This window comes from Euprymna scolopes, chromosome 1 (assembly GCF_053919585.1).
Source record: "Euprymna scolopes isolate OS-2025 chromosome 1, ASM5391958v1, whole genome shotgun sequence".
NCBI lineage: Eukaryota > Metazoa > Mollusca > Cephalopoda > Sepiida > Sepiolidae > Euprymna > Euprymna scolopes.
The window spans coordinates 78,057,145-78,078,187 of record NC_136482.1 but is presented as its reverse complement, the minus strand read 5'-3'; the positions used below and the strand labels follow the sequence as shown (position 1 = coordinate 78,078,187).

At 31.2% G+C, this 21,043-nt stretch overlaps 1 protein-coding gene across 1 annotated transcript in view; it reads left to right on the top strand.

Annotated features, from left to right (window-relative positions):
- LOC145242245 (glutamate receptor 2-like) overlaps window positions 1-21,043 on the top strand; it is an 815,605-nt gene that overhangs the window by 756,493 nt on the left and 38,069 nt on the right. Inside the window, exon 17 of the mRNA XM_080105285.1 lies at window positions 5,690-5,773. Within this exon, the coding sequence (XP_079961411.1) occupies window positions 5,690-5,773 (84 nt within the window). The remainder of the gene's footprint in view (window positions 1-5,689; window positions 5,774-21,043) is intronic.

Genomic DNA, 21,043 nt, shown 5'->3' with positions numbered 1-21,043 from the left:
GTTAAGAACTGGAAAGTTAGACATTAAGTCTATCGTTAATTCTTTTAGAAATCTGAATATTAAATATGTAAGTAAAAGAATTGAACAATGCAAATTAAATTATATTGTTAAAAAAAAGTTAGATTAACATTGAGGATTCTTTTGTTTGGCAAAAGTGTGTTTTGGACAAACATACGAAAATCCACGTAAAATTAGTCACGTGTTGAAACATACTTCTAACGTCATAGACGAAGGACATTTTTCTATATAGGATACTATGGTTTCGGATTTTAGTCAATCAGCCAGTCAGGAGGATAGAGTCAGTTGGTCAACCAAGAGTTTACATAGTCCCTTAGAGGCGAAGGGTAGAAGATTAATCGTGTAGATCCAAATTTGAATTCCTGACGTCAATCGACCGGTCGATCAGATGAATAAAGAAATCATTATGTTGTAACTGTTGTGTTGTGTCATCCTTCATCACGAACGAACGATAATTGTGTTTATCATTTTATAATGAACATTTTCTAACCCATCGAAGATTATGTACCTCCTCTCCTCTGTATTAAGAACTGTGCATCATATCACCCTCTCCTAAATATGTGCTAAAAAGAAGCATCCCAGTTCGTTATAAATGTCCCCTAAGAAGTGTCATCATTATCATCATCATCGTTCGTAATATGAACCCTAATATTTATCCGCGTCATATATGTTTATATACCCCAGCTATGTAACATAATAATTATATAATCTCTCACATTCTGAAAAATATATATACACACACACAACCACCCCCCCACCCACCCCCACACACAGATACATACATATATATATATATATATATATATATATATATATATATATATATATATATAGATATATATATATATATATATATATACACACAATGATACCAGGTATGTATTTCCAAGAAGTGGAGTAACCATGAAATTTTAACGAATTCTATACAAAAGTGGGATAATCTTTACGGAGATGGTCCCAACGTCCGCCTCGTTCTGAGCTCGGGGAGAGGCCGTCTGACGTAGGCGGTGTCGAGGCAGAAAATTACCCCTTCAATAAAGTGCCCAGTTGTTAACTTAAGGAGAAAAAAACCCGTTCGAATAATTAGAATTTTTATTTTTTTATTTTAAACAGTTCAAATAATTAGAATTTAAAAAATAAACAGTTCAAATAATTAGAATTTTACAAAATAAACAGTTCATATTTTTGATAATTTAACAGTTCAAATAATGGGACCATCTCCGTAAAGGATAACCCAAAAGTGCTCAATATCGAAGTAGAGCAAATATATTTTATTTGTTTTAAATAGCATTTATATTTGCTACATATTCATCAGCATATTTCAGTTAGCTAGTTACAAGTAACTGGCAACCTCTTCATGCGATACTGCTTGTACCAAACTAGAGTCCTTAACATACTTTAGATTTACATATCCAGTATTGCCTGCAGAGGTATCTAGTCACTCGTACTGACGGAAACATGACATTAATGTGTAGTAACATATAAATGCTTATTTAAAATAAATCTATATATCAATAAAATGAAATTGTTTGCGTGTGTGTATGTCTTTCTGTGTGTGTACATTTCCGTACGAAACTACTCCGTCAATTTTAAGTCTAGAGACTAAAGAGTTGACAAAAGAGGTATTAAGATTTGGAAAACATATATTTAATCGGTTTTTGGACAGAAATTTGGTTGTCAAGGAGCAAACATTTTTTGGCGAAAATTTGGCTGCCATAAGGTCAAAGTTGAAAAAGTTGACCTTTGAAGACTCTATCAAACTCCCCGCCAATTTTGGGTCCAAACACTTGAAATATTAGATGTTGGTTTCTTGGACATATTTAAAACTTTGTGATATATATATATATATATATATATATATATATATATATATATATATATATATATATATATATATATATATATACATGTGCACATAATGTTATAATGTTATAGACAGTAGATAGGGCCCGAGCAAAGCCTGGCTGAACTGCTAGTAAAGTTCTTATATATATATATATATATATATATATATATATATATATATATATATATATATTATTTTACATTCATAAAAGTATACACATATATAAATACATGATATAAATGAATAAATACGTCCTATAAAATGTAAGGGCAATCCATTCATATAAATATATTAATAACAATAAGAGCTTATAGCTCTTGAAAACCGCTATATATCTACAATATAAAGCTGAACGTCTGTTCGTGAGTGCGTGCGTGGGTGCGTGCGTGTGTGTGTGTGGAGGGATTGTGTGTCTGGTCACGAATAGGTTCCTATATTGTTGACTATTTTATAAAAACTGATTACATATAATGAGAGACGATTATCGAGACACAGGAATGGGTGTGTTTGATCTGGCAAAACAGCGGTTCATTAAAATTGTGGGTCTGCGTTCGCATCTGGTCCATAAAGTATGCAAATAAAAAATTAAAAAATTAAACAGAAACGTTTACAGGTGTTTTTGATATAGATGTACATAATAATACTGTGATAAGTATGTTTTAACATGAATAGGGATGGTATAATAAAATATTGGTATCTGCGTTCGCGCCTGGCCTCCATAGAATGGAAGTAGGCACACACTTTATAAAGACTTTTCATATCTATCTGCGTAAGTATACTTTGATAATTATGTTTCAGTTTGAAGAAATATGGTATAATAAAATTATGGGGTGTTCGTCCGCACCTGACGCCCATAGAATGGAAATATGTCACAAAGTTTAACAAGGTTTTTTTTAATATAGATCCACAGAATATTGTGATAAGTGTTTCAGTGTGAACAGGTATGGTATAATAAATTATGGGGTTTATCTATTTTATTTTTACTTTCATCATATTTTGCTTTGGTTTTGATACCCCCAATTCAACCCAAATTTATAACCGTTCCTTTTCATAACCTATCATACTTCCATAAATCAGAGTCCATTTTCTGTATACTGTTTTTGAACCCAGTCAACGACGGGTACTGTTGCTAGTATATATATATATATATATATATATATATATATATATATATATATATACATATATATATATATACTAGCAACAGTACCCGTCATTATATATATATATATATATATATATATATATATATATATATATATATATATATATATATATAATAACTTTTCGTGTGTCAGTATGTGTAGGTTCTTTATAAGCCTGGCAGTGCTCCTAGTTGATGTTTGTATGGAAATGTATCCGATGTTCCAAAAACCGAAATAATCCTATAAAAAAAAGAACATGCGATTTTGAAAAAGTTATAAGCTCACCCAGCCTCATGTACATTTATGAACTTTTATTATTACATGAACCGAAAGGTCAGGCAAGGATTTAAAATCAGCAGTAGGTTTTTTGATATGAAATAGCGCGTTTTGAAATGAATGTTATTTTATGTAAAGTGATTTTATAAAATACACGGTAGGTCCTTTAAAGTGCCATACAGACTAAAATGTATTTTGAAGTAAGTCACTGCAGGGATGTATGTGTACCATAATTGGTCCACAGCTAGAACAAACAATGGATCGATTTGATTGAAAAATGGGCGATTTCACCGATTTTGATGACAATAACTATATTGAGGTCTGAAATATTCGTTGATCATCATTAAATTCTGAGCAACATCGGATTTATCTACTAGTATATATATATATATATATATATATATATATATATATATATATATATACCTGTATATATATATTTATATATCTATAATAAGAGGGAGAGTGAGAGAAAAAAAGTGTTAGAAAGATAATTTCTTTCCCAAACTTTCACGCTCATTGAAAATTCATTTGAAGAAACTCTGGCTAATTAAGTGTTGTAATCAAATACTTGCTTTATTTTACACCAGTAACGTATATATATATATATATATATATATATATATATATATATATATATATATATAGATAGATAGATATAGATAGATAGATAGATAGATAGATAGATATACAAGCAGTTCCGCCCGGCTTTGCTCGGGCCCTATATAGTGTTCATAATGTTATGTGCATATGTATATATTAAAAAGTGTGAATATGTAAAGTAATGCCTTTCTGTATAATAGTCTTCCTTAACTACCATACAGAAAAGACAGACAGATATTTTCACTTTTATAGATATATAAATAGATAGATACATAGATTGGATGCAACATATAGTAATGATTTAAAAAGTATATTAAAAAAAAGACAAATGCGCTACCACCGAGAATCGAAACCAAAACGTTCAGCTTACGATTTAGTTTGCCTCTGCTGTCAATGACTGGGCTATGAAAACATGTTTACTGTAAGGCTAAAAGATAAAACATTAACCAATCGCTACTACTTTATGTGTTCGTAATGCCGGCGTTCGACCTTCACCTGGTAAATTTCATTTTTTTTTAAATTAATTTTCACATTTTGCTTTTCCGGGTTAAACCTAAAATATAAAGTTTTGCATGGATTCAAATACCTTTTAGATAAAGTTTCATGTCTGCATACCAAAAACTCTAGGATGAGTTTGGTAGGCAAAATTTGTTAAACAAAAATATATATGTATACATAAATATGTATGGAAACAATTTTGTGTTTACGATAAACTTTTTACGCAAATATTATGCAAGTATAAATCATGTACATATCTGCATGAATATAATTACATGTAATAGTTAACTAAAGATGATTATCGCATTAGAAACCCGAAGCAACTAATAGGGAATTAATTAAAATGAATGTTTAAACGAATATGCGAATTAGCTAGATCGTTTGCTAGTGAATGCAATTCCACAACCCATATATAAGAAAATTGTATTTTCTTTTTAAATGAATAGAAAAGGGTTTTTTAATATAAATATCAATGCACACAAAAGAAAAACGAATTTATAAGAGTATATATATATATATATATATATATATATATATATATATATATATATATATATATATACCCATACCAAGCGTTCTGCAGCCAATACTCATTTCTTTATAACCACAAGTGGAAACATATATATACACTACAAGTTCACGTTTAACTGTAATATTGTAAAAAAACGGTCCCTAATTATCGGGTTTAAAACCGACCCTCATATTTTCGGATTTTCCTCATAATTGAGTACTCTGCTGGATTTCTTTTTCCAAAAGAACTAATTATATATATATATATATATATATATATATATATATATATATATATATATATATGCACACAGTTCAATTGCAGTCTAATAAAGTATTTCCATTTTAATTTTGCCTATAAATTACGAGTTAAATAACAAATAGGTATAAAAGTTTCTTATATGATTCATCGTTTCTATTAAATGCAGGTGCTTCACCAATTGTTTTGACAAGCGAAGATATGAGTTTTCTATTAATCCAGAACAAAATAATAGATGAATAGACAAGGGTGAATTTACAGGTCCATCTGTCTTTTGTCGGGGGAAAAAATATAAAAATTAAAATAAAGAATAAAAATAATATGCATATGAACCAATATTGGCAAACATATTAACCACGTATAGAGAAAAAAATCCCGACTTTCTGGCCAATATTACTGGCGATAAACCAGGGGTGATTATTCGAATTCCGCTTCATGTATAAAGAGCGGATATATATTCTTTAACTTTTATTTTCTTTCTTATTATATATTATATTTTATTCTATAAACCATTTATTTGTTTATATTTTCCAGATGGCGAAGAAAGCTAAGCCTATACGGCGAATCAGAAGATCATCAATGCGTCCACCTGGTTACGCAGAATCAGAAAATGGAGGGGTAAGTCGAAATGATATGAAAACAATATTGTATTGTAATGTGTAGTTTAACATTGGTTGATAAACTATCTTTTCCATACTTATCTTGTTATATTGTTTTTAATCATCCCTTTTTTATATTGCTTCTGCTGTATTCGAAACAGTTCATGTCAAACTCAGTACGGAAAAAAAGCTTTTATTTGAATGGCTTTTGATCATCAAGCATTATCTTGTCTAAGTCTTACATTATACTTATATACCTTATTATAACACGTATTAAAGGTTAAACAGTCATCTTTTATTTTTATATTCCAAGCATTTGTATCTGTTGCACCATTCGTGTTTATGCCTGAATAATTTAAATACTAAAAAATTATGTCCCTCTCAAACTTTTCGAAATACTATAAACTATTCGTTGGAATCATGAGAGCGACTATGATCAAGCTACTGATGCGATGGACCACATAAGATCAGCCGTTATTGCATTGGATCCCGCCATTTAATAAATGAGTATTTGATTCAGTTCCGAGTGATATAAATAGCCATTTTTTTCTCGAATGGCTTCAATTAAAACTTTTGAAAGTATAAATGCACGGCTTAATATCAATTCTCAAATTAGCTATGGCATCTACGGCATCTATTGGATGCAGAGAAACTTGCCAATATACGCACAGGCATTAAAATACGCAAGTAAATCTTTCGAAATCAAAAATCATTAGATTGCAACCAGTCATACAGAGATTAAGAAAAAACTTTAAGAAATTTCACTGGAAGTTTATATAATGTATTAGTTCTGTGGTAATATTCACATAAAATATTAAATATGTCGTTTTCATCTTTAATTAATATATTTACATATCTATACATGAATTTACTTTATGTATATTAGTGGGGGTGTACGCGAATGTGTGTGCGTGCTCTAAAACAAGAAAATAACTGCTATGTCTTATTTTAAAATAAAAACTACACTATTAAATTGACTGACATATCAAATTCTGTATGATAATACTTAAGACAAATGTCCAAGAAAATGCGTAAAGTTCTTATTCATCAAGTAAATTAATTATGGCGAATTTCCAGTAAGTTAAACTCTTGAAGCAAGAAGTAAAGAGTAACATTTCAACAGGTTGTCTTTTTACGATCTCCAAATTCTGGTAGCAGACGTATAGGTTCAACCCCTCGGCAGTTGCCTGAATGTCTCCCATGCGGTATGCATAAAGAATAAGGAGGGCACATTCACACGCAAATATCTGGCGTAATAAAATAGGCCATATAAGGGTATATGTATGAATATATTTAAGTTAACAAATAAAAATATATCTAAAATACAAAAGAACCATTACAAATTTCAATTGAAATAGCCTTCCTTGAATAGATCGCGTAACTTGTAATGTAGAGAATTTGAATAAAAATATTTTTTACTTGTGTACCTATAAACTTAATTGAAGTATATTTATAAAGTAATTTATTTGGTATGCAATTATGCCTTCATCAGATGATGATTCTTGGTTCAAGAATTGTTTAAAGGCCGAAGAATCATTACCAGTAGCCCAGAGCGCTCTAGCAGTATATCACGATACCACCAGACTTTGTTGGATTGTTGTCAATCTGTTATATTGACATACCCACGGTAATGCAGATAAAGGTTTGCCTTGTATTTTCTTTGTGGATTTTTTTTTAGAAAGTCCAAGATTATTTAAGAACCTGGAGGTTGAGTTCGCAATAAAACCTCCGCAAACTATTTCGATAGGAAATACAATGTTTTTTCTAGCTTTTTCCGAGACATTTTTTTCTTAGAACTTCATATCTTTCACACTTATGCTTACGTGCCCTGTAAAAAAAATTCTCAAATGGAACCCTTAATTCAATTAGAATTTTTCTTTTAAATTAAGGGACCAAATGATGATATCCGGGCGCTTAATGTTATTTCAGTTGTTATTACGAGCATGAGTTCAAAGTCGAATGGAACCAGTCTGTGCAGCCATCAAACAATAACGAATGCTGCCGAACTTTACATAAACCTCTACGTAAAAAATTACTGCAAATAAAGTAATAGTAATAATAATAGTAAGCAATTTATTTGTAAAATAAAAGAATTCAAAACACTTGAATTTACACATTGGATAAATCCAGTCCAGCGTTATAATATGAACAGAGATGGCTGCCGAAAAAATAGACAGTCTTATATTAACATTCTTCTTTTTGCAGATTATACTGCCATGCATTTTTTCCTAAGCAAATTATTTCTAATTTTTCTGGAGAGTATATGCACAAAATGAGATATTATTTTTCATTGCTAATTTTTATTTATTTTTCATTGCTAGCTGTCATCTTTTTCAAACAAAAACTAAATAAATATGTTTACGATTTAATTACTATTTTATATTTTGTATGTGACAGAGAAAAGACATTTAAATTACTCGCATATATATTTTATACATACACATATATATATATATATATATATATATATATATATATATAAATATTTATCATTACATTAAGTTCCATAATTGGCAGTTTAAAGACATTTCAATTACTAGCAAGTGTATATTAATACTTTAAAGATTTTCCCAACGTGATTTTGTTTAATTTTCATTTATTAACTGCTTCTTGAAATATATTCATGAACTATCATGTTTCATTAGAAAAAATAGTCCAAAAGCATATCATTGCAATAAAAGAGTATTAAATATATTACTGTTCTAATATTTTTTACCAATTCCATTCTTATGTTTGATGTAAAATAAAAAAATTGACAGCACCTTATGTTTGATAAAAAAAACAGTGTATAAATGAGTTCATTTTAAAGGCTATAATTTGGTCATAAAAGTCTAAATAAAGACTGTGTAAAAACACTTCTATTTTTATACTTGCTTAAAATCCTACATTGTATGCAATTTTGCTAAGATTTGTCTGACGCCACTTCTGCCAAATGTTTTTGTAAAGTGTGCGACTCTTAACTAAAGCCGCTACACTTAAAGAGTAATGCAATATTGCTGTGACGTTTCTATATTAATTCTTTACTGTTCATGGAAAAATACTATAATACTTATTTCTACATTCATCAAATAATAGTTTTCATCATATATATTAAATCGAGTAATGGTACTCACAAATATGCTGGGGGTATAATAAGGTTTAATGTTGAAACGACTCAGAAAACTCTATCGATCTATATATTTTCATTTTAATATATATTCACACGAATGTTTATGTTGTGTAACAATATTCGTGACTTATTTGCTAAATTGTTCAAAAATATTTTCTTTCCGTAACGAGTATTACGTTTATACATAAGTTCTATGTATACTCACTATTCCATAGCTAGCTATAACATATACAGACCCAATGTACACAAGGAGTCTAATATATATATATATATATATATATATATATATATATATATATATATATATATATATATATATATAATTCAAACACAGTAGTGTTTGAATATATGGTTAAGTGTTAGTTTTACCTATTTAGAGCTTCACTACTCACTCATTTTTTCCAAATCTCAAACAATTTTTACAGCTCATAAATCACCTTCTCAGCTATATTTTTAAATTAGGATTTTCTATTTTCGTTCATTAAAACACAAATTATAATAAATTACTGATTTCCAAAAGCTCTCAGAATTAGCAAGGAACGTGAGTGACGTTTCTTCTGATTGGATGTTGGTTACCATAGCAAATGTTTCGTCGTCAACACCTTTATAAATCATGTCATGTAGTTTGTGTTATATAGAGAAAGTTAACAAAAGTGATACTCTTTGCCGTGCTTACGGCGTCGCCCGTTAATTCTCTTTCTCTCTGTTTTGTTCCTATCGTTCTGTTTATTTACTTAATTACACCTTTCATTGAATTTTTTATTCAATCAATTTCAGTTGGAAATAATTCATTTTTATTGATTGTTGACAATGCATATGATATTGAACATATATTTCAAGGCAAAGCCTGGAAAAATCATAGATTGCATAGAAAAATATGAATATGAAATGTAATATGGTTAAAATTTAGCTTAAAAAGTAACAGGACTTGTTGTAAAACTGGAAAAAACACAAGATATTCTAGTAAAAAATATAATAAATGTATTACTTAAAACATTGCAGCATTAAAAATGTATATATAATGTTTTTACTAGAATATCTCGCTTTTTCCAGTTTTAACTCTAGTCCTTTTCTAAGCCAAATCTTTATTATATTACTTTTCATGCTTGCATTTTCTCCTCTCTCTCTCTGTCTGTCTCTCTCTCTCTCTCTCTCTCTCTCTCTATATATATATATATGTATATATATATACATATGTATATATTAATGTTACAAATCCTACATCAATGTTGTACTTAAGTGACTTATCGTTTCTATTTAATATTAATGAATATCATTTTATTAAAAAAAAAAAATTAAAAATTTGTAGGCGAGCCTGCGGAAGGGATTGATTAAGCGTATCCCTAAAAACTTATAAAGGTTACACATGTTATTAACTGGGTTACCCAGATTATGTGACGGATGGTTCATAATCATCAGTTAATAAATATCTGCATCGATGAGTTTATTTTTAATCCAGAAATTTCCGAAGCACTTTACGATTTGGAAGCCATATTTTAGCGCTAAGTGCCAATTATTTTTCATGTGTAAACAGGTAGATTTTTTAATTTTTAAAAAATATATTTTTGTTTTCGAAAACATTTTCAATAATTTAATTCGTTTTTCAATAGAATAATAATAATGGAGTAACACAAGAAGAAAAAAACCGCTTATTACCTAAACCAAGTTTTAGTAACAAAAATTAAAAAATATAATAACTAGCAGAACCCGTGTACTGGCGTTGCTCGGTGGAAATATGGTGGCAGTGACCGAAATGAAAGCATTCTACTGCCTTGGATTTTCTGGTAGTGGCAGCTTGCGGAAATCACTGACTCTCATAGTTAACGATTATTATTGTTTTAGGGGGTTATTTGCTTTTACATCTGTCACTGTCGATGTATGGCGGTCTGTATCGATTACTCTCATCCAATAGCGTGCACTGTCATCTTGTGGCTTCCTTAAGTGAGGTAATTAATGTGTTTAGATCGTTTGATGGCACTGGCTGAACCTGGCGATCTCTTCCAGCTATTGCAGTGTTGAATAATTTACTTGTAGGTATTGGCTTCCGTAACAGCTCTTTCTCAAAGTCATCAGATTTTGATGAATGGCTGCCACGATTAATGTAGTATTCGCTGTGTTGGTGTAGATGTTATTTCGAAACATGTGGTTTTTAATTCGGCAGAATACGGACCGTGCCAGTATTTGCATACTGTATTTATACTGTATACAATAGTCATTATTTACTTAATTTTTATGTGCGTCCAATGTTAAGACTGAGTAAATAAAGAATAAACTTAGTATTTCAGCATCTTAAGCGTTACTTTTACATCGTTTCGTATAAAAGAAAAAATTATTCGCATATGTCTTTACGACCTAACAAATGAATATACCAGCCCCAGAAACCTACGTGGAATTTCGAAATGTCCATATATTTAATGTACGGCGATAATTTTTTCTCGTTATAACTGTTTACTCGGGTTACTCTTTAGTTGATACTTAATTATTATCTCTTGCAATTAGGATTGACCCTTAAACCCCGAGAAGACTGTAACCCAACTTGTAAACCGTTAGGTCAATTGTTCAAAACCATAAGAATTTTTAAGTTAAGATACAATTGTAACGAATTTCTAAACGATGCATTGTTTCAGACTATTCTTATTGTCCGCATCGATGAACATTAGGCCATATGGTCCCCCTGAAGATCTCGTTAGATTAATCGAGAAAAGAAACTAAAAACAGATTTTTCTCTTCTCTCTGACATTAACCGCTGCGTAATTTTCTGGGCTGCGCTAAAAATCAACGTACAGTTTGCCTTTCGATTAGTTCAATGGTTGTTTAAGAGTCTTTAAGAGTAGAACACTTATCGGCAATCTTCATTAAGGTCTCTCAATGGGGTTATTGATTTTGTTGCGCTCCTCAGGGCGGCAAGATGTAACGAGCCTCGTACAGGCGGTCGGCGCGATCAAGTGGAGTGGGGAATAGTCGCGGCTGCCATGTTTGAATGCTTGTATGTCCGTGAGACAACTTTGCATAATTGGCGCTTCTTTCGTTCATGTTTAATCAGTCATTTTCTATTCCACGCAATTTACTTTTCCTCTGCATTTGCCTCCATGGGGAATTTTAGTACAGTGATTAAATACAATGCAAGCATTGATTACTGAAAGTCAGATTTTCATAGTTATTGTTGGTTCAAATACCTTAGGATTTTAATCCACTTCACCTGCATAATAGCCCAGTCTATTGACATCAAAGATATATGAATGAGAATAGTTCATCCGTAGTTACATAATAACCGACCCAAGAGTTTATAGCATTTTTCTTGAAATATATCACTTTTTCTTATTCAACTCAAATATTAGCAATTTGCGTATGATACACCTAACAAAAACATTTTTGTGCCAACAAAAACGTGTTTACGAAGATCAGAGTATTTTAATCCCGAATGATTTTAGTAATCTATATTTACCTTAATTACCTTTTTTGCTTGATTACAGTGCGACAATACTCTATAGAATCCGTAAGAAAATAGTTTTTTATATATAAAAGTTGCTCAAATCATTTATTTTCCGATATATATATATATATATATATATATATATATATATATATATATAAGATGGACACTATTCCAGTTACACGAATGCTAATTTCGTGGATATTATTTCTAAACCGAAAATAATTATTAATATTCAATAAGCTAATAACATCCAAAATACTGCTGTTTCAATTATGAAAGTAGCGGACAAACACGATTCCCTTCTTTGAAAATCTAGAAAATCGGCTTACGAATGGAGTGATTCACTAAATAAAGAATAACCTTAGTATTTCAGCATCGTAAGCGTTTCCATACCGTTTCATATATAAATTCGCGTATATCTTTACAACCTGGCAAATACAGTACCGCGTCCAGAAACCTATATGGAATTTCTAAATGCCCCTATATTTAATCTATGTCAGTAATTCTTTCTCGTCCGAACACTTATAACTGTATACTCGTGTTAATCTTTATTTTACACTTACTTATTATCGCTTGTAATTAGGATTGCACCTTAAACCCCGAGAACACTGCAGCCTAACTTGTTCCTTGAATCTCTTTCCTCACAAAAGAAGACGAATATTTCTACTCAAATCCAGACGATTAAACATGGATGAAAAAGAGTAGAATAAACCTAGACTCCCATCCTCCAACGTAGACCCCTGCTACCATGTCTCCTTCTCCAATGTCAGGGGTCTACGTTCCAACCTTCCATAGGTTGAAACCCAATTACAGGAGACAAAACCAAACATACTTTTTCCAAGCGAAACTGGAATAGGACCGACCACCTCCCTAGATGAGTTCTTAATTAATGGATACTCTAACTTAACACCTAAATCTGACCCCAAGATCGCCATGGGCATAGAATATGTGCCTACATTAAAGATGACTTCTCGTGTGGCAGGGATATCTCCAGAGAAGATCCTAACTTACCTTATATGTGCTTCGGGGTTGGACTTGCTTACACCACCGCATTTATATTTGCCCTCAATCGCGCCCACAACAGCGGAGTTACTATCTTTAAGAGTATATCGGAGAAAATTGACAACATCCTGTCTGCTCATACCGCGGCTAACATTCACATTTGCGGTGACTTCAACGTGCACAATGTTGAATGCCTGACCCACTCAAATAAGACTGACGATGAGGGGAGGTTCTGTCATTATTTTGCCATTGCCTATGACCTCACACAGATTGTTCGCGAGCCCACCCGTGAGCCCGATACTACCGGACAGTACGCAAGTCTTCTTGACCTTTTTCTCTCCACTTACCCAGAGCTATGTTCATGTGCCGTTCTATCGCCTCTGGGATCCTCCGATCACTCCGCTGTATCAGTCAAGATAAAAATGAAATATAATAAGTCTACAGATGTACCTCTCCACCGTACTGTATACCGATACTTTATGGCTGACTGGGATAGCTTCGGTACATTCATATCTGATCTATTTCTCCATTCCATGTTTAAAAAGGATGTGTCCTCTATAGTATCAGACCTGACCGAATGGTTACTTGTTAGCATAGTCCAATTCATGCAATCCAAAAAAAATCCAACAAAAACCTAACAGCCAGCCATGGTTCTCCCCTAAATGTGCTGCTGTCATCGCGCACAGAAATCACTTTTTCCATAGCTACCAACGTAATAGATGCACTGAGACTAAAGCTGCTTTCATGACCGCCAGCAACCACTGTAAAAGAGTAATAAAAAAATGCAAGAGAGCTATATGCTCAATCCGTTAAATCCAAAGTAGCTGAGCAGCGGCTTGGTTCCCACCAGTTCTGACAAATTGCAAATAGGACCCGGAACAGAAGCGTGCGTTCTATCCCAACCATTATCAATGGCCCAGAGGTCATCTCGTATTCCCTCCTACAACACACAACACGTTCGGTAACATACACATATTTGTGCGTGAGGTCGCCAAGATAATCAAGAACCTTGATTCCAGTAAAGCAACTGGCCCTGACGGTATTCCAATCATAGTATTAAAAAGGCTACAACTTGCCCCCATACTTACCAAACTTTTTAAGCCTTGCCTTAAGAAGTGCTTTCCAACACCCTGGAAAACCCCATCAGTATGCCTTGTATTTAAGAATTCAGGTGATAAGTCATCTCCCTCTCAATACAGACTAATACGTCCCCTGAGTGTCATGAGTAAGTTGCTGGAATCCATATTAAATAGAGAAGTAGTCAATCACCTCAGCAAAAATAACCTTCTTAGTAACACGCAATATGGCTTCCGTTCTGCTAGATCTACAGCTGACGTGCTAACAGTTATATCACATAGAATTAGCGAATCACTCGACAAAGGCTTAATTTCTAGGGCAATTGCTCTTGACATATCAAAGGCCTTCGATAAGGTATGACATAAAGGCCTACTTCACAAGATTTCCAGCTACGGTATAACTGGAAATGTTATCTCTATCAGTAAATCATTTCTCTCTGATAGGCTCATAAGAGTAGTAGATGATGGGCAGAAATCAGAGGCCCACAGTATTAATGCTGGAGTCCCTCAGTGGTCAATTCTGGGCCAAACTCTCTTCTTGATCTACATCAATGATCTCCCAAAACACATACTACAATCATTCGTTGACATTTATGCTGATGACATGACTATGGCAACACATCAAAGGCCGTAAATGGCAACGTTCTCTCTGATTCTCTCTCCTCAGATCTTAAGCGCGTGGTTCAGTGGGGGAAGAGGTGGCTGGTTACCTTTAATGCATCAAGACCAAGCTCCTATCATTACATCATAAACGCTCTTATCCCCATCTGGCATCGATTGAAATGAATGGCTCTCGTCTAGGGGAGGTCCCATGTTTTCATAAGCTTCTGAGTTTGACCTTTACTCCTGATCTGAAATGGAACACATACATCAAGTCTGTGGCCAAGGTCGCTGGGAAAATGGTGGGATCCTTCTACCGTTCCAGAAGATATCTCAGTACTGATGCAATTCTCTATCTGTATAAAAGCCAAGTACGTCCAAGGATGGAGTACTGCTGTCACATCTGAGAAGGAGCTGCTAAAAATAGTCTATCCTGACTTGACAGAGTACAAATAGACTTCGTGGCTTGATGGGGGATGCCCTTTTCTCTTCTCTGCAACCTCTCTCTGACAGAAGAGACGTTGCGAGCCTCTCTCTATTTTATCGTTATTTCCATGGCAAGTGCTCATCTTAGCTCCATTCGCTGCCCCCCCCCGCCAATCTTTGACGAAAAACACCTGACTAGCTTAAACCACTGTCAATAATTTTTCCCACGCTTTATCCGTGCCTAAATAAAAACGTTGATTCCATGAACAAAGCTTCTGTTTTAGAACTGTACAGCTGTGGACCTCTCTGTCGCTTGCCTGTTCCCCACCCCCCGAATTCAACTTGGATGTCTTCGATTCCAACACAAACAAATTCCTGATGACCCGCCCCTTATGTAATGACACCTTATCAAATCCCCAATACTAACTATTACTACGATACTATCCCATTGATTACTGTACACACAATATCCCTTATCCCGTAGTGGCTCCTGGCCCCTGAAAAGTGATGACCCCCCCATGTAAAAAAAAAAGTTAGTCTTCTTTTTGTAAGACTTTGATAGCAAAAACTTTTGCTTCTACAAGGGAACGAACTTTTTTGCTTTCATGAACCGAAGTTCAAGTAGAATATATTTTTTACATCCTTGTTAGTTAAAATATAGATATCTTCAAATTCAAGTATTCTCACAATCTATCCTAGAAGTAATATATGACGGTCATACCGTTGATAAACGCTGAACCTGCCCCATTTATGTTCCCATGATTCAGTGTGCAATCATATTCGTCACGTTAACCCTGATTCTCAACGAGTACTCCCCTTGATAAAGTATTAAACATTAGTAAAATGTATTCTCCATTTATTCTCCATCAATCTATTATCTTAGCCCATTTAGTAAACTATCAGCGTAAAACAGTTATTAATTTTAAAAGATTGATCCACTTGTCTCATTAATTCGGACCACATCATTTCTATATATTAACTTGAAATGGAATTGTATTTGCTTATTATTGTCTCTACATTTCTAGCTTTACGAGCGATAACTCTAACTTTTCTGTGTAAATATAAAATTATTAAACTAAATCTAGATGTTTAATAGATAAAAACTAATAAAAAATTAATATTCTAATTATGTAACTAAATAAATAAACTAGTGTGAAAGCAACGTTTCAGTACTTATTTTATGTTATTTATTGATTTAAATCTAAATAATGAAACCAAAGTTAGATATTCGTGTTGGCTTTGGGTCGTACTGTTATAAAACATACCAACACGTGTCCATCTTGGAATGAGAACATGAATAGAAGTCATGTGTATTATTCATTATTTAGATATGAATTCGGATTGATTCATGTAGAACTAAGTTATAAAATACAATAAAAATATATGCACCGATCTTACATAGGTCATGCTATTAAATAAATTATGTTACTTACGCTGCGCAAAGTTTTATTCATGTATTTTACGCTAGTAGTATAATTGAAAATCCAGTTTTATCATTATAAGGAATCGGCTAAGCTAAGTCAAAATGCTATCGTATATATTGCATTCACTTACATTATATTATTAGTGTGTCCTCCCCAAATGTTATCTAGAGAATCGTGAATACATTTTAGAATACTATTTTAAATATACTCATATATAGTTCGAATAAATATCTGCATATTTGACATTTTTATATAAATGTGAAACAGATTGTGCTCCATTGCTGTCAAATTATAAGCAGTTCTGAATATAATGTGTGCAATAGTTAAAAGTATAAAACTTTACGCTCTTGGCACTGCGCTGAATTTGCTTGATTGCCTTCCCCAATTAAAGAATAGTCTGAAGATAGTATACACCGACATCATTTTTAAGATACCACTATCGCTAACATGGCAAAACGGTTATTGCCCAGGGAATACAAACCTTATTCATTATTAAATATCTATATTTGTCATATATATATATATATATATATATATATACATATATATATATATATATATATATATATATATATATATATATATATATATATATATATATAACCATACTGTGTATATTTAGGCAGCATCTTCTCATTTAGACAAATATTATCGAATAGCACGGACTTGTTCTGTTTATAATTTTCCTTTTTATCTTCTCCAATCTCCGAATAGTCCTTTTTGAGTTTTTCTCGAAATTGTATATGTTGGATCCATAATCGCTAGCGCTTTCGACAGAAGTACTTCTATCATCCTCAGACATATTGTAGAAATAAATGTAGGGATTTTTTTAAAAATTTACTTATATATATATTTTTCCTAGTCACATGGAACTTTTTTACAAGTTAAGTGGACGAATTTTATTTTTTTTTGCATGTATTAAACATATTTATATATACAAATACATATATACATTATTAAACATTTATCTCAAACATTTCAAAATGTTCCGGCTGCACTCATAATTAATATTATTTATTTGAATCTTCTTTGTTTTAATGTACAGTGCTTCGAGTATTCTTAGCCTATTTACATTTCTCTCACTCTGCAATACTCTTGTATTTTCTACCATAATTCTTCGAAATTCCGAATGTTGCCAGCCATGTCCCTTCAAATGTTGTGATATGGAGCTAGACACACACACACACACACACACATACACACATATATATATATATATATATTTTAAGAATTTTGTCAACTATATTTCTTTTTAAAATTATAAAATAATTCTATTTCCGTTGTCTAAAATTAGAATTTCAAAAGATCTACTTATTGTCTCTTTTTTAGGCTTATTTAAAACTGTCACTTTCTGAGATAACGTTTTATGTTTACATAGTAACGGGCAGGTGACTATTAAAATTTAGTCCCTATTAAATGATAGTTGATTCGAGCGTATTTTGCCACCTAAACTCCAGTATTGCCAACAAAAGAACCATACTCTGAACCATCTCCCACTCGCCAGATTAGTACGCACGGGGCAGGCGACACTGCAATCAACAAATTTTATCTGTTAAAGCGTAAAACGTTTTCGTAATAAGTTTCACCTTTTCCGATTTGAATAGTTCTGAAAATAAGAATTAAATCTACAAATGGAAAAACAGGTGCCGGAAGCATTCGTCGATTGAGTAAATGTTTTATACGAATGGCAATAAGCAAAACAAAATGCTGTTATAACGTGTTAGGAAAGTAAGCATCTTTAAAGAGAAAAAGCAGTAGATTACTTCTCTATGACGTCTTTACAGAAAGCTTATCTTATTGGAAGTAAATATTAGAAAGCTTAGAGAAAAATGTTAATTGTGCGTAAATGGGTGAGGATTTTGTGGATAATTTAACAAAGTTATTATTCCTTAATATATAGTTGTATATTCTAAAAAAGTAAAGTAGAAGTAGGTACCGTATTATATGCAAGAAAAAATTTGTTTTTATATTATGTTCATGTGAAATCGGTACAGCTAATGTTTCTTATCTTTAGCTTTGACAAAAAAGAACTCATAATCTGAGGATCGGCTGGTTCTAGTCTTCAATGTCTTTATTGCGATATAATAGATATGTTTTTACTGACATGACTTAGACTTTTCTACGAAAATAAAATTAAAATGCTCATTTTTTGTTGCAATATGACAAAACGTTGTACGAGATAATTATCAAACAGAAAGTTTCGTCAGTTTATTTTGTTTTAGTTGCATATTAACGAAATATGTTTTAAAAGGTAAAACGTGAAAATCAACGTACACTTGCGTGTGGTTAATTGTTTAATGTAGTTTATTGATGAATTTGATTTATTGTTAAATGTGATTTATTGTTGAATGTGGTTTATTGTTGAATGTGGTTTATTATTAAATGTGATTTATTGTTGAATCTGGTTTATTGTTGAATTTGATTTATTGTTAAATGTGGTGTATTGTTGAATGTGGTTTATTGTTAAATGTGGTTTATTGTTGAATGTGATTTATTGTTAAATGTGATTTATTGTTGAATTTGATTTATTGTTAAATGTGGTTTATTGTTGAATTTGATTTATTGTTAAATGTGGTTTATTGTTGAATGTGATTTATTGTTAAATGTGGTTTATTGTTGAATGTGATTTATTGTTAAATGTGATTTATTGTTGAATTTGATTTATTGTTAAATGTGGTTTATTGTTGAATGTGGTTTATTATTAAATGTGATTTATTGTTGAATGTGATTTATTGTTAAATGTGGTTTATTGTTGAATGTGATTTATTGTTAAATGTGGTTTATTGATGAATTTGATTTATTGTTAAATGTGATTTATTGTTAAATGTGGTGTATTATTAAATGTGATTTATTGTTGAATGTGATTTATTGTTGAATGTGATTTATTGTTAAAAGTGGTTTATTGTTGAATGTGATTTATTGTTAAATGTGATTTATTGTTGAATTTGATTTATTGTTGAATGCGATTTATTGTTAAACGTGGTTTATTATTAAATGTGATTTATTGTTGAATCTGGTTTATTGTTGAATTTGATTTATTGTTAAATGTGGTTTATTGTTGAATGTGATTTATTGTTAAATGTGGTTTATTGTTGAATGTGGTTTATTGTTAAATGTGATTTATTGTTGAATGTGATTTACTGTTGAATGTGATTTATTGTTAAATGTGATTTATTGTTGAATGTGATTTATTGTTGAATGTGATTTATTGTTAAATGTGATTTATTGTTAAATGTGATTTATTGTTGAATGTGATTTATTGTTAAATGTGATTTATTGTTAAATGTGGTTTATTGTTAAATGTGATTTATTGTTAAATGTGATTTATTGTTAAATGTGGTTTATTGTTAAATGTGATTTATTGTTGAATGTGATTTATTGTTGAATGTGATTTATTGTTGAATGTGATTTATTGTTAAATGTGATTTATTGTTAAATGTGATTTATTGTTAAATGTGGTTTATTGTATAATGTGATTTATTGTTGAATGTGATTTATTGTTGAATGTGATTTATTGTTGAATGTGATTTATTGTTGCATGTGGTTTATTGTTAAATGTGATTTATTGTTGAATGTGATTTATTGTTAAATGTGATTTATTGTTAAATGTGATTTATTGTTAAATGTGGTTCATTGTTGAATTTGATTTATTGTTAAATGTGATTTATTGTTAAATGTGATTTATTGTTGAATGTGGTTTATTGTGAAATGTGATTTATTATTGAATTTGATTTATTGTTAAATGTGGTTTATTGTTGAATGTGATTTATTGTTAAATGTGATTTATTGTTAAATGTGATTTATTGTTAAATGTGGTTTATTGTTGAATGTGATTTATTGTTAAATGTGATTTATTGTTAAATGTGATTTATTGTTAAATGTGATTTATTGTTAAATGTGATTTATTGTTTAATGTGGTTTATTGTGAAATGTGATTTATTATTGAATTTTATTTATTGTTAAATGTGGTTTATTGTTGAATTTGATTTATTGTTAAATGTGGTTTATTGTTAAATGTACGAACATAAAAGAACAATTTTAATGCTTTCTTGCGAACCGACAAAAAATGATTTTGTCGGAGCGAAAAATAACGTACTCTTTTTTGGAAGTAATCCTAGAACTATTCGGAAATTTCTCAGGTTAAACAGTGGAACGACTCTGAGTAAGAAAGTTCAATGGTGGCAAAGAAAACTGAAACTCAAGATAACGTGAAGTT